At 43.6% G+C, this 15262-nt stretch overlaps 1 protein-coding gene across 1 annotated transcript; it reads left to right on the top strand.

Moving 5' to 3' along the window:
• Positions 1-2661: 2661 nt before the first annotated feature.
• On the top strand, positions 2662-14364 carry LOC147421421 (tRNA pseudouridine synthase 1-like). Its single transcript, XM_086502984.1, has 2 exons — positions 2662-4766; positions 13740-14364. The coding sequence occupies exons 1-2, from the start codon at positions 2782-2784 to the stop codon at positions 14026-14028; spliced, it is 2274 nt and encodes a 757-aa protein (XP_086359110.1). The 5' UTR covers positions 2662-2781; the 3' UTR covers positions 14029-14364.
• The last annotated feature ends 898 nt before the right edge of the window (positions 14365-15262 follow it).

A 15262-nucleotide genomic window follows, 5' to 3' on the forward strand; every position in this document is an offset into this window, starting at 1 on the left:
TTTGTTGGGATTCAGGCCAACTGGCTGGACATCCCACTTACTACTAACCCATCTACTAACTAACCTATATACAATTATTCTTTGATACAAAAGAATAAGGAGCTGCAACAATAGGATAACATTGATGTGCGCTCCACCCAAAGCAGGTCTCTCTCTCTCTGCTCTCGCACTTGTACCCGCACACGGTTCCCACGGCACCTTCAACTGGTATCAGAGCAAGGTTTGTGCTTGCCGTTTTCGCGTCTGTGTGCGCACACTTTCAAAAGTGCAAACAGGCTTCCGATTTTGGCATCGGCAAATTCAGCGTTCCGGGAGCGTTTCCATAAGGCATCCTGAGGTTTTACCCCCTTTCGAAGCTGTTCGTGCAGTCGAAAGCTTCATCCGAGCTACACTTCAGAGGAGTTGTATTTTTCAACTCCACTTTTGCTAGAGGTACAGGTACAGGTACAGGACACAGGTGCAGGTTGTTCAGAGACTATTTTGGGATGGTATATAGCTGTTTTATGGCTATTATGTGTTATTGAGATGGTGTTTATGGGCTGATTAGGAGCACTTTTCGGTATCGACATTGTCTTGGGCTTTTCAGGCATCCATCTCCTCACAGGTTCTTGCATACATACGGGACAACCAGGTTTCTTACAGGTTACAGTGTTTTGCATCGACACAAATTTCAGTGGGAGTACTTGATGCGCATATGCATTGTTTTGGCACTTTTGATAGTGCTTGAGCTCTTTTGAGAGCGGTTTACTCCCCGCAGGGATCTGTTTAATGCTTGCACATTTTGTTTGGCGCTTGTTTGAGAGCGTATACTCTCTCTCTCTCTCTCTCTCTCTCTCTCTCTCTCTCTCTCTCTCTCTCTCTCTCTCTCTCTCATTTTGCTACAACAACCACATAAACCTCACCAACGCCCAACAACATCGTCGACACTTCCTTTGACAACATATTCCATGTTGACCTCTTGTTTGTCAACTTGGGAGGACTCATGGAGCTCTGTGTGTGTGTGTGTGTGTGTGTGTGTGTGTGTGTGTGTGAGAGAGAGAGAGAGAGAGAGAGAGAGAGAGAGAGAGAGAGAGAGAGAGAGAGAGAGAGAGAACAAGCCCCTGTAGTTGGTAATTCCCCACCGCCTGCAATCTTGACCTTCTAACCTTCTTGCTCACCACCCCACCTTCTCCCTCACCTTCTATGAGTTCACCTTCTCGCTCCACCCCCATCATTTAACCTCCACAAATGGCATAGCTCCCCGCCATTGTCCGACTTGCACTACTAACAGTCTCTGTAGGTGTAGCTCTTTGCCATGTGTAAGATGAACCTTGAGTTGAGCAGTAGGCTAAGGCTAGTGTCACATTGGGGCAAGAGGCCACCTTTTTCTCTCTGATCCGCCAATCAACTGTTGTGCCCTTGGATGCCCTTGTCACAGTGGGTTAATGCCCATGTTTCCATAGCTGAGCTGGATCTCCACCTCAACAACCAACTTTTCCATGAAGTGTGCCAGACTCCTATGCCCACCCAACCTCAGCCCAAGTGCTAAAGCTGCAATCTGAATGGATGCGCATCAACTTTTCTAGGTTCTATCGCCTGCTCCAATGTGACACCATTCCCAACAATAGTTGTAAGCCATAGGCTCTCATGCACGACCATGGCGGTCATGGCCATCCACCTCAGGAAAGGACACGTAGCCCAATGTGACAGGGCCTATTCTTACCTTTACTGCTACAACAAGAGATTTGGTTCTCGACTTTTTCATGCCTCTTGGCAATCCCGACATATTATTGTGACTATCATGCTTACAAGAGAGTGCATTGGTGAGTTGGTATGGCGGTCGTATTTGGCATCAAGAGCATAAGGTCATCATGACATTTGAAAATGATGAGGACAAAGCTTGCATTCTCTCCTTTCGTATCATCAAGCCCCCCCCCCCCCCCCCTCTTTCTCTCTCACACACACTTTTTTTTTTTTGCTTTCTAGCATTGAACTCGAGGGAAGGTAAAGGATCCTCAAGTCTCTCTCATTTCTAGGTTTGGTACTTCTTCTTCTCTCTTTTCGTAAGGACTTCATCTCACTCTAAATGAGTCCAAAATGTCCCAGCCTACTTTCCATGGCCAGGTTTTCTAGGATTTGATTCATATTCTTGGGTTATGTATGCATATTAGATGAATGTCTTTTTAGAACACAATATACAAACAATATAGGGTAACACTGCTTGCATGTCTCACGCTGCCTCACAATGTCCACTAAAAGAATAAATCTCACTAGTCGTGCTCCTATTCCTAGCAACACCAAGCTGGCAATATAACAAATGTAAGGACATCGATATTGTCAGCAATTCGCGCTCTCCATTAACCAAGTATGACAACAAGACACAAGACACAAGGCAACATCACCCCAAGAGTAGTTTCCAAATGCCAGCTTATCGGAGGGCGGTGTCGGGCATCAAGAGGTATGTTGAGTCTAGCAAAAACACGACTTTGTCCTATGAAGAAGAGACCACGTTTGTCCCTTTAGGACCAAGAGTTTGGATGCGGGGGTGGGGGGTCCCTTTATGTCCACAATCCGCCTTCTGGAGATTCGAACCACTAGGTGGTATAGATTAAATCGTGATTCGTTACACCTCTTTGTCTCTCCTTGTCTCTATAGTTTTTGATGACCTTGTCTCCTTGTTCCTTTTGAGACCACCTAGACTACCTAGTCTACATTTTTTTCTGGCTTCCTTGCACACTGCTAGGGACGTTTTCGGGGGTTTGGGCAGTTTACCACAACAGCCATTGGTCACACAGCAGGGAAATGGAAGACGAGCCCGGTTTCAACCCTGATGTTCAGCCGTTCGCTGAAGCCGTAGGTCATGGGAACGACAGCAGTACTGTGAACCCTGACTCAACTATAGAAATCCTTGTCGATGACTCCGACCTCATTCATGAAGGTCTAGAGCTTTCCATTACGTTTGAGAAAACCGATCAGGCGGAAGGGCAGCAGAGTGAGCTTGCTGACCACTTGGACGGTGTCGAAGTCCGCGTTAGCTTGGATGCAACACAGGCAGTCGGTGTTGAAGTTGTCTCGTCCTGCCATGACAATGAAGAGCTACTGCAGTCTGGGGACTTGCCAGACAGAAACTTGTGGGTCCTTGGTACTGAAACAAACACGCACATTTTACCTTCAGAAAGTTTTGGAGACATTGAAAACAGAGATGCTACTGTGAACTGCACACCCACGTTACCTTCACTAGATCTCGGAAATGGGATTGTGGAGAGGCATGCTGATATGGAGAAGTGTGAGGAAGGGGATGGTAACCAAGGTAGTGAGAAGAAGCGCTCTAGAGAGGAGGTGGCAGAGGAAGGTAGATGCTTGAAGTTGAAGACCATAGAAGTCAAAGAAAAAGAGGTAGAGGACCCCCCTAAAAAGCTTGCAGAGCGCACTGAACATGTGAAACCAGACCCAGTTAATGACTATGCCACTGGATCACGACATACGGAGTCACAATACATGGTGAGCGATATGCTGGAGCCGGTAAAAAACAAGAATAATGATGAAACAAAGAGTACAGGGTCAAATGTTTGCATGGATGGGACAGTCGATGAGGCCAAGGAAGCTTGTTTTGGTCAGGGAATGGATGATAAGCAATGTGGCAATGAAAGCACAGAATTGGCTCCCCTTCATTGCAGAGTTAATAATAAGGAGAACACAGTCGATGAGGCGGTTCGCACACGCCCTCGGAAAAAGAGGAAGATAGCAATGCTTTTAGCATATTGTGGCGCCGGTTACCAAGGTATGCAGAAAAATCCTGGGGCTGTCACAATCGAGGGCTTGCTAGAAGAAGCACTTCTGAAGGCAGGGGCAATGCCAGAGAATTATGATGGGAACCCAAGAAAGGTTGATTGGATGAGAGCAGCAAGGACTGATAAAGGGGTAAGTGCAGTTGGTCAGGTAGTTTCAGGTTTGTTCTACATTGATCCTCCAGGTTTTGTTGAGCGAGTAAATGCACACCTTCCCAAGCAGATTCGTTTGCTAGGTTACAAGAGGGTTATCCCCACTTTCAGTGCCAAAAAGTATTGTGATCGAAGGAGGTATGAATATGTCATTCCGATTTTTGCTTTGGATCCAAGTACTCACAGAGACAGGGAGGCTGTGTTAGCAAGTGAAGGTAAAGAGGATGCCTTTGCCAAGTGTCAAGAGTGCTCCGAAAGGGGTCGGAAAATACCCGCTGGCAAAGTTTTTCGAAAGCTGTCACCAGACGGGGCAAAGGCTCACAATTGTGATGGCCAGAGTGCAGCCTTAGAGTCACAATCCACATATGAACCGACTACAGACATTAGGTTGTCTATGATTTCGTCATCAGGAGAGCAACCACATCAAGAGGATAATTCTGAGGAGGCTAAGCCACCAGCTGATTTGAAAGGGACGAAGCTTGCTCCACTTGAAGAGGAAGATGTCAAGCAAGGTTCTTTGGGTGCCTCACCTGATCTTAAGAAAGAGCCTTTTCACTTTGGAGATGCAGAGCGTGCAAGGCTGAACCGCATATTGAGTCACTATGTTGGTACTCATAATTTCCACAACTTCACTTCAAGAGTAAAGGCCGAAGACCCAAGTGCGAAACGTTACATGGTGTCCTTTGAGGCTGGTGATGTGTTTACTGTGGGAGGCACAGAGTTTGTAAGCTGCACAGTCATTGGACAAAGCTTTATGCTTCACCAGATCAGAAAAATGATTGGACTAGCGATTGCTGTTTTCAGAGGTTTTGCTCCAGAGTCTATACTGGAGACAGCTTTGAGAAGGTAAGCCAATTGCCTAGAAATTAAACATTGCTCTCTTTGGCAAGGTTTTATCTGCTTTGGTTTTGCAATTCCTGATGAATTGTAAGTTTCTTGGAGTTTTTTCAAGCTAATGTTATGAATTTGTCACTAGCTTACTATCTTTTGGGTAGAACTAAGGATGGCACGATATGAAGGTACTTCTCCCTCGTTAAGTAAAAGGAACCCTGTGTACGTACGGAGCACTTATCCTGAACTATCACCATCAATCACTTCCGCTGCACCTAGCAGAATGCGCTAACAAATGGCACATCTGCCATAGCTAGGCACACACATCTATTCGAAGGGCTGAAAAGTCAATTGTACAAACTCTCTCTTTGTCTAAACTCTTGTGGATGGGCGCCATCTCTTCAGTAGAAGCTTTGTAACCAAGTTTCATTATTAATAGAATAAAGGAATAAGCCAAGGGTGCCTATTCAGAGGCCAATGCTGTGCAGGAGAGGAACTCTGCCTCTCCATCTCTCCCCATCCCTCTCTATCTCTCATTCTCTCCCATATCTCCTCTTATTCACCACTACTATTATGATAGCTATGGGCTGAATTCTCTCTCTCTCTCTCTCTCTCTCTCTCTCTCTCTCTATATATATATATATATATATATATATATATATATATATAGTCTATGTGCAAAGTCTTCATTATCTCTATCATTATTTTGTGGGTTGAGTTTTACTATTTTGCTGTCCAATACCACATGGGCAGTAACCACCGATTTCAGGTTCATGATCTGACTCTTGCGGATCTCAAGTGGCAGATGCATGTTAAGACTTCAATGAACTGACTTCTTAGCTTCATAAAGGATCCTCTACATACGACACACATACAGAATCTACCGTTGATGGAAGTTCATGAACGGCAATGTCACCAACCCAAACCTCTTGTCGGCAATGAAACCAAGTAAGCAAATATATGGAGAGTTTGGGACATTCGACGACATGCAAGGAACATAAGTCAAAGTCAAAAGTCTTTTCCCAGCTACTTGGGCAAAAAGCCCAACATTTTTCGACCTAACATAAAAGGGGTCAAGAAGAAAACACCAATGACATGTTCACTCACTTCAAGGACAAGGACTTTAGTTGGAGTTTTGGTGTCGAAGAAGAGAGGCAGTTGCAAAAATGAAAGCATCAACAAATCATAATCGTCTTTTGACTTAGAATTTGCAAGTATATCCTTATCTTCATTTGGTAATGGAATATCACTTGGAAAAACTTCTTGCTCAAAATCATCTTTGTCTTCATTAATTGATTCAGAAGAAGTTAATGAAATAAAAAATTCATCAATAAATTTTCCATCCGCATCAGAAATCATATTCGTTTCATAATCCACTATATCATGCCGTTTGACTTGTTCACGTGAGGCTTGAATCACCCGTTCCGCATGGTAAAGCCCGTGTGAAATCAGTTCACATCTTTGAACAAATTGATAGTATTTTCTCGCAAGCTAACTGTTGGATCATGCTGGAATAACCAATGCTGACCAAGAATCATGTCATAACAAGATAAAGGCATGACTTCGAAATTCAGTTGATCTACACAATTTTGAATATCGAACTGCAATTGTTGGATTGTTTCATCACAAGTTAAAATTGATCCATGTGCTAACTCCACATCTGACATCATACAAGTGAGATATCTTTTGAGTTGGCAAGCAAAGGTGTCAAACTATCTGAGTGCTAACGAAGTTATTAGAGCATCTGCGCTCCACCAAAACACTGATGGAGCGACCATTGAAACTCCGAGCAAGCTCAAAACGTGCTTTGAGAGAGGCTCCAAAACTAAAGAACCACACTGAGCATTTTTCATAAGGATAGTCATATGCGACGAGACACGAAGTGTATTGACCACAAATTTTCCTTTATCTTTAGCAGAAGCTGAGTGTTCGGAATTTGATGATGTTTTTGCGATCTCAAATTAGATTGATTTAGTTTCTTGGGACTCTTATACAATCTATGGTCAGCACCACAAATTGTACATAATCTATCCTTCTTTGAAGCTGAAGAAGCATTTGACGAAGAGCCTTGCTGAGTGTTGAAACACCGATCTTGAGAAAAATCATGTCCTTTACCACGATCGAGTGGAGCATTTGAAGGAGGTCTGCTTTGAGATTGTCAATCTTGAGAGTAGAACCTTGTAGTTGAATAAGGCAACATTCCTTGTTACTTGAACTGAGATTGTTGCTGTTGACTCTAGCTATAGCGTTCTCTGCAATCGCGCTGTGAAAAGCGAGCGCTGTTTTAAGATCGGTCACTAGGGAGAAAGTTCCGTGTAGGGCGCCGATTATTGCCAAGACGTTCCACATAGGTGATTGCAACATCCAAGGTGGTAGGGTTGTACTTGTGCACATCGTCCTTCAGGGTTGGTTTAAGCCCGTCAATGAAACTATGTAGTTTGCAGAGGGGCTAAGATTCTTTATTTCCAAAGTTAATTTATGAAACTCTGTGATATGTGATATACGGGGCCAATGAACCGGTTTGGTTCAAGCGGCGAAAAGAGGATCGGGCATGAAAATTCGCATTGGCAGGTTCGAATGCCTTGCGAAGAACAACACGCTGGAATTATCCCAAGAAGGTGTATGTTTGCTGTTAGCAACCCGTTGTTGCCACGAAATGTTGCGTCTTTTAACAGAGAGCTAGCAAGTGCAACCTTCTTGTTCTCTACTAAATCCGTGCTAGACAAGTAGACCTCCATTTTGAATAGCCATTGGCCTAGCATGCGCTTGTCGCGGTGACCAATAGAGGGCTCGAACAATTTAACATCTAGTTTCTTCTTTTGTATAGCATCGAAAATTTTATAAAGTAGTTGAAGTTCATGATTGTCTACCTCATCAGTTGGATCCAGTTCTTCGTGTTCATTCACAAAAGCTTCGGAAGAAGGTGGTGGAGATGCAACATGTGTAGTCCGAGAAGCAGTAAGGTAACTCCGTGAAGAGGTTTGCGTCTGCAACTGCTCTAGGTGAGTGTTGATTGCATAGTAACAGGGAATGGCCGTTTTCAGGTCTCCGTTCCCCGTTCCCATTCTAAGTTCCCGGTCCGAATCCCTGTTCCGTGTTTCAAACGTGAGTACTCGTAACAGGGAATGGCATTTTGCCATGGCGTACACAAGAGAGGGAGGAATGAGTAGTAGTGTACGCAAATTACAATGCTGGCTGATCTTTTTTTTATATTAAAAAAACGCAACTTGCAAGTTTTTTGGGTAGTGGTGTTTTCACATGAGGGGTCGAAAAATTGGGGGTTGGCCGGGCAATTTACCATTAAATTGAAGGTACCCGATGGTGTGAAAACTCATGCGTTGCTGGCTGCGTGTGTACATAAGCTGCAGCGAATAAATTGCAATGTAAGGTGCAGCAGAAGTGAATGTTGATCTTGCTCAAGATGAGTGCTCCAAAATGTGCTCAAGGGTTCCCTTTACTTACGGAAGGGAGAGCCTTCCGTTCCTTTTGTGAAAGAGTGCAATGATCACAAACAAAGTGAATGACATTGTGAATGAAGGTGCTAAGAGAGAGAGAGAGAGAGAGAGAGAGAGAGAGAGAGAGAGAGAGAGAGAGAGAAGAATACGACACTAGACAGTTCTCAAACCCTCCTCCAAGGGCCCCCCTCTTTATGGTGAGAGAGGTCTATGCTATTGATTGCACAAATCTGGAAGAATGGTCTAGATGCAATGGACTTGCTGATGATGTCGATGACAATGATAACGAGGACGAGCACGGGCTGAAATCTGAAAATGCTAGGGCTGAAAATCTGAAATCTGCTTACTCCTACTGAATTCTGACACTGTGTCGGCGAGGACGGCGATGGCGACGACGCGAAGACGATGCACTGAAACCACAGATGCTGAAATCTGCGGACAGCGGGCTGAATCTGAAAACGTTGGCTGATCTGATGGTATGGCGAGGATTTGCCGTGGGCAGGTGAGATCTGCGAGGCTAGGGGCGGGATTTGCTGTGTCTTAAGTGCTGAAAATTGAATACACTGATGCACTTGGGCTGATTTGACACCGGAAACTGCAAAACGCTAGGCTAGGTTTGCAACTGCAGAAGCGCCAAGTTAACTCTACTGTTGATGAAAAACGCTAGGGTGGAATGTGCTGCTAAAAACGCTATGGAAAGGAATCCCAAACGGTGTCAGTTCTGTTGGTTGAAAACGCTAGGCCTTTTGCCGGTCTTACTGAGAAGGTGCACTGCAAGTTATTGGAACTTCTGCTACCTCTTCTACCAGAAAGTGCTAGCGCTAGGTTTCTTTTATAGTAGCTTAGCAAATTTGCCCTACCCAGTTTTCCAACAAAAGTCACTTTTAAATAATAAGTGAAAAATGGATAAATTGGGAAAATGGGTTCTGAGCACTGTAAAATGCTCATGATGGGTACTGAATGTCATGCTCTATGCAACCAAAGAATATGCAACTACTCTATGCTTGAACATGCACGGCCTGTGCCTGCTCACAGGCTCACAAAGGTGCCAGAACACTTCCTAAGCTGACCTGAACCCTAGACTTGAAGTAGCTTGTCCACATGCACATAGGGTTAGATGTGCACGTGACATGCAACTAAGGGGCTCAGCGAAAGGGTGTGTAGCAATTTCAACTGAGCAGCCCATCGAAGAGTTTCCAGCGATTCAACCCAGCAATTTACACATCTAGAGCTTGCGCAAAGGCCACGTCTTTTAGAGGGGAAGGGGTGCAAGCATGGGAGAAAGGTGTTTCTTGCTGTCTTGTGTCCGCTCGCATGAAGGGTGCAAGTGCGGGTTCAAAAGGATGTCACCTGAGGGAAGGGACACGTGAAGAGTCACCAACAGAAATTCACCGGGTATGCCATACACACGCATCTATACTCTCTCTTTTATTCGTAACATTGGAAAAAAAGAATTTCAAGTTACCTCATGCTCGTATGTGTGTGTGTGTACCACCTTTCTTTCGCTTCCATGCAACTCCGGGAGAGGGTTAGAGTGTAGCGGTGAGGGTGAGAGGCTCACAATCTTCGGGTCTCAATGTCATGATTGTGACGTATCCATTGACTTGTATTACCTTCTTCACTTGATTCTTTTGCAGATACGAAGACGTACCAGATCAGAGACCCCTGTTCTTGAAAGGATGTGTCTCTTCGCCAAGAGTTGCACCTGTTCGGCGAATAGCCATGCCTCTTCAGTAAATGACTGCATCTTTATGCCGAAGGGTCACAACTCGAAGGACATAGCTATTGGCCTATAGTCGTGTCTCTTGATCTATGGTCATGTCTTTTCATTGTGTCTCTTCAGTTTCTATATAAGAACACCCTTGTAACACATTTTGATCAATCAACACACATTTAGTCTCTAAGTCTCTGGTCTTCTAGTTTCGTTCTTAGTTCGGTTTTTATCTAAGTTCAGTTATGAATAAACACACATAGTAAGTGTGTTCTTCAAAGTGGTATTAGATGAAATTTTTTGTCCGGGACCCGGAGGTTGTGAGCCTCTCACCCTCGCCGCTACGCGCTAACCCTCTCCCGGAGTTGCATGGAAGCAGAAGAAAGGTGATACATGCACACATATGCGAGCATGAGGTAACATGAATTTTTTTGTTCCATTTACATAAATACAAGACAGAGACGCACCGGACATACATGGGTTCGATCATGCAATATAACGTACAGGGGATCGAAGCTTTGATTATGCATCGTTAGAGCTAAGAAAAACTCTACATAGCACTACCGAAGGCGGTGTCGTTGTACTACTTGTGGACTAATGTAGGTAGTAGGCCACACGGCCAAGTCAAGGTCATTCCTATTTTTGCGAGAGTGTTGGCATTAAATGGGGGTCCAAAGACACTGATGGTATGTAGTGTGTAAAAGGGGCTTCTAACTTGGGACCATTTCTCTTGATAACCTTTCGTGTGCCGCTTCACTGGGTGGTGTCCCTTCGTGATTGTGCTCGCACCTATTCATGTGAAAGGGAAACACCTCTTCACCTTGCTGGTGCCCTTTCGCATGCAAGTATCTCTATTTGCGGGTGTAGCTTCCCTTTGCTGGCTGCTGCACATCAACCACTCGTGAGCGCATCTCTTCGCGAACAGGCACCAAGGAAGGGCACCCCGTCATTGAAGCGACACCCTTTCCCTCCAAGAGGTGCGTATGGAGGTGCCTCTTCCCAGCGCTGAATTCAGCAAGTCTTCACGTGGGATGCCTCTTCGAATTTCTCCTTACATTGAATTTGACACGCAAGACAGAGATGCAGATGTGTGTGTGTGTGTGCGCGACGTGCCACATACTTGGTGAATTTCGAGCAAACTTCTGGTGATGACCTTTCGTGTGCTTCTTCATTGGGTGGTGTCCCTTCGTGGTTGTGCTCGTACTCATTCATGTGAAAGGGAAACACCTCTTCACCTTGCTGGTGCCCTTTTGCATGCAGGTGTCTCTATTTGCGGGTGTAGCTTCCCTTTGCTGGCTGCTGCACATCAACCACTCGTGAGCGCATCTCTTCACGAACAGGCACCAAGGAAAGGCACCTTGCACCCCTTCACTGAAGCAGCACCCTTTCCCTCCAAGAGGTGCGTCTGGAGGTGCCTCTCCCCAGCGCTGAATTCAGCAAGTCTTCACGTGGGATGCCTCTTCGAATTTCTCCTCACGCTGAATTTGATGCATAGCCAGCAACACACGTACAATTTTATTAACAAGTCAGGCCTAAAATTTTAAGGGCCAGGTGGCCGGCCAAAGAGGTCTGGCCTTCCCCAATTTTTTAACCCAATGTGCAATGTACTTCTTCGGTTATTTGTAGCCTCTTCATCGTAGGTTTGTAGTAGTATTCATTTTTCGATTTCGTATTTAGCTTGCGTTAGGACTTAAGAATTTGTTCCTTTAGAAGTTGTTATTTGAAGTTTGATTTCTAGGATTAAGGTTTTAAGATGTCTTATCCTTTTTTGTTTAAAGTTGACTACTTGTTTTAAGTTTTAGCTAAGTAAAGCTGAGTCAACTTACTTTGCGCATGCCTTTTCTAAAAACATTTTTAAGGTAATAATGCTTTGTTTTATCTAGTTTTGTTTCGTAGCAAAAAAGCGATTTAGTTTCTTTTTTTCCTTTTCTTTTCTTGTGTCTCTTCAACCTTGCTTTTATAGTGTGAGTGCTTTATTCCCTCTTATAATTCGTGAGTTCGGATTATTCTGAACTTATGAAGGTATATAACTATTGGCTTAGAATCATGTCTCTTGACCTATGATCATGTCTTTTCATCGTGTCTCTTCAGTTTCTATATAAGAATACCCTTGTAACACATTTTGATCAATCAACACACATTCAGTCTCTGAGTCTCTGGTCTTATAGGTTCGTTCTTAGTTCGGTTTTTATCTAAGTTCAATTATTTATAAACACACATAGTAAGCGTGTTCTTCACACTCGGGGAAAGTATTTGCTTTTGAGGATTAGTGGTGCTAATCCTAAAATTAAAACTAAAACTTTATACCTAAGATTAAATCGAGACTCAACAGACGAGAACACTTGTTGAATTGATTTGATTGAATGAAACAAGTACAATAAGCTCCTTATGTAGGAGACGAAGAATCACAATTGAAAAGACACATCTCATGGTGAAGAGACATGACTGTAGACATAAAGACACATTTTTTGGACGAAGAGCCACAACCATTGGGTGGAAGGGTGTCACAAGTCATCGAAGGAGTGTGGCTTTTTTGGCGAAGAGGCATGTCTCTAGAGCGAAGAGTCGTGACCATCCAAGAGTAGGGATCTTGCTTGGCATGTCACTTCTTGTATCTGCACTAGATATAATAATGTGACAATTGTGACAGTATCTACAATCCCATCTACCTGGTTCACTTCAAATTCAGGCCACCCGAAAACAAATCACACTAGCGTTGTGGGCTCCTCATTTTCCAAAACCTCTCCAATTTGTGCTTGATATAGTAGATATCAGTTCCTTTTTAGTATGTGGACTTGTAGAAACGCCCCCCTCTTTTAAAATGTCAAGCGGACACACTTTCTTTCTGTTAAGAGTTCAATTTCTTGTCCGGTGGTAGCTCTAGTATCTCGTGGGGTGATAGCTCTAGTATCTCCCACGAGCAGATTAGGGAGTGAAGGCTGTTTTGTGGCTATGCCCGACCGTACTTGAGGTAGACGTACCTGTGCACGGCGATCCACTTTATTGTGTTGCTAACGAAGTAGGCGGGCATGAGGTGGGACCCCTGTTTTTAGGGTTTCCCGGGGCCAGAGTCTGGAGTCTTTTGCAGTTCTGCTACTAAATATGTGTTAGATCACTTTTATTGAGTTTACATATTTATTAGCATTTATTTGGCCATTTATGGGATCGTGGGGTTTTGTTGCAGGTAGGGCAAATCATAGATTTGCCTATATATGCAACCCCCTCCTTCCCCCTCTCGTACTTTTGGCATGTGTTATCAGTGCAAAGATCCAACATTTGGGTACACACTCTCTCTCCAGCGTTGTGCTATTGCGAGCGTATTAGTTCCCACTGACTTATAAAGTTGTGACTTCCGAGTGGCCCGGACTTCATTTGTCGCACATAGGCTTCCATACTCATTAGAATTCAGTCCTAACTGGCCCGACCAATCTCAGACCGACCGACCTAGACTCCCGATGTAAGAAACCTGTTCGGCATTTCACACTGGCCATGCAATGTCCACTTGCACCTTTTCAAGGGTTCCGGGGAAAACAAGTAAAAATAAAAATAAATAAAAATATGTAATACATATTTAGAGAAGGCAACAAGAAAAGTACACCTCTTGGTGACATACAAAACCTTGGAGGTTGTACGTAGCGAGAACTGTTCTTAGCTTTTTTAAATTTGGACAGTAGAGATGAATTGTAACTTTATGCATTTGGGCTCTTTTGTAGTTGTTTCTAATCATTTCTTTTGCACTTTCCTTTAAGGGTGAATTTGAGCTTATCCAGGATTCATCTAGGTATATGTTGTTTCTAATCATTTCTTTTTGGACAATATTAGGGATACAAACATCACAATACCTACAGCACCGGAGCTGGGCCTGTTCCTGGATGAATGCATGTATCCTGCATACAATCAGAAGTGGTACAACACTCATGAGGAGGTGTCCCAGAAAGGTCATGAGCAAGAGATAAATTCTTTTAGGCACAGTGTTATTTATGAGCACATTGCAATGGCAGAAAATAAAGAAGGTTCAATGGCTCTTTTTCTTCATTCCTTGAATGATCGCAATTATGCAGATTTAGCATCTGCAAGAGAGGCGGCTGTGAAGCTTGCATCGAGCAGCTAAAATTTACTTGACTGTCTTTTTGCACATTGAACACCCAAGTCAAGCTGATAATATGCCAAGCCTGTTGCCTGCTGGAATTTTGTGATCCTTGTTTTACTGAGAACACGATTGGTGGTTGTTAAATGCTTCTAATATAGGTGTTAAAATTGTTTTATGGGAACTTGGCTAAGCTCTGGCTTATCATTTTTCGTGTATGGGCAAGAGGATCCAAAATATCATGATGATTTTGAGTGGGATGTAATGAATGACCTGATCGCAACCTAATACACAAAGAGTGTCTTTGTATTGTTTATGATGCACTGTTTGTGCTGCATTATTCAACGTATCTTGCATTGAATCATGGCAAGTGCAAACCTGCGGTTCAACATGAAGGTCTCTCATGCACTGGGTTGAGCTAGCAAGAAAAGTCACTTATTTTACTAATATCAAGTCCGGTTACAGGATGTCTTTGTTGGAATTGAGTCTTCTTAACACGTTGTATTGGCCTGCTTGACAAATTTAAGAAGATCCATAGGGACATGAAAGGAATACAGAAGTAAAAGTAGAGGCTGTAGAATAGTCTGAGCTTTGTTGAGAGGTGGGTGGAGCATTGATACAAGACTTTGGTAATGGGAGATAACCAAGAATGCCCACTTAAATGTATTGTGAGCTAATCAAGAGTATTCTCTATCTCTACCTGCATTGAGACACGTCATACATAGCAAGAAAGCTCCCAACCTGCATCGATCCATGGAAGCATTGCTTTTTCACTGGTAGTTGTAGCTGTATTCTTCCGAAGTATATTGAAGGATAAATTTTGCAGATTTTGTTGTGCCAAAAGTAATTCACCTTATTGTCTTCAAGAGTCGACTGCTGGTTTAGCTTGTAAAGCCGGCATTGCTGACAAAGATAAATTGTGCCTCTCTTAATGAGGACCTTCTGTGGCTCAAAAGATTTGAAGCTCTACCTATGGGTCCAGTGTAACTGATAGTAGATGATGTCATCACCGCTAGGGTTTTCGATTTTCTTTCTTATTTAGAGAGGACTTGAATCATGCTCTCAAATACTCTGTTCTATGCAAATGGGTAATTGAATTTATTGAGAGTTTTTGTAGAGTTCTAAGTTTTTCCATTTACTCTAGATGTTCCCTCTTTTGCATGTTGGCCATAACCCAGCATTGTCTTAGGTAAAAAGCGTTTAGAACCACCTGCAAAGACCTTGTCATAAGGCCTTATCAAACTAATTGCCCACTTAG

This window comes from Adiantum capillus-veneris, chromosome 27 (genome assembly GCF_014529385.1).
Source record: "Adiantum capillus-veneris isolate H3 chromosome 27, ASM1452938v2, whole genome shotgun sequence".
NCBI classification, from domain to species: domain Eukaryota; kingdom Viridiplantae; phylum Streptophyta; class Polypodiopsida; order Polypodiales; family Pteridaceae; genus Adiantum; species Adiantum capillus-veneris.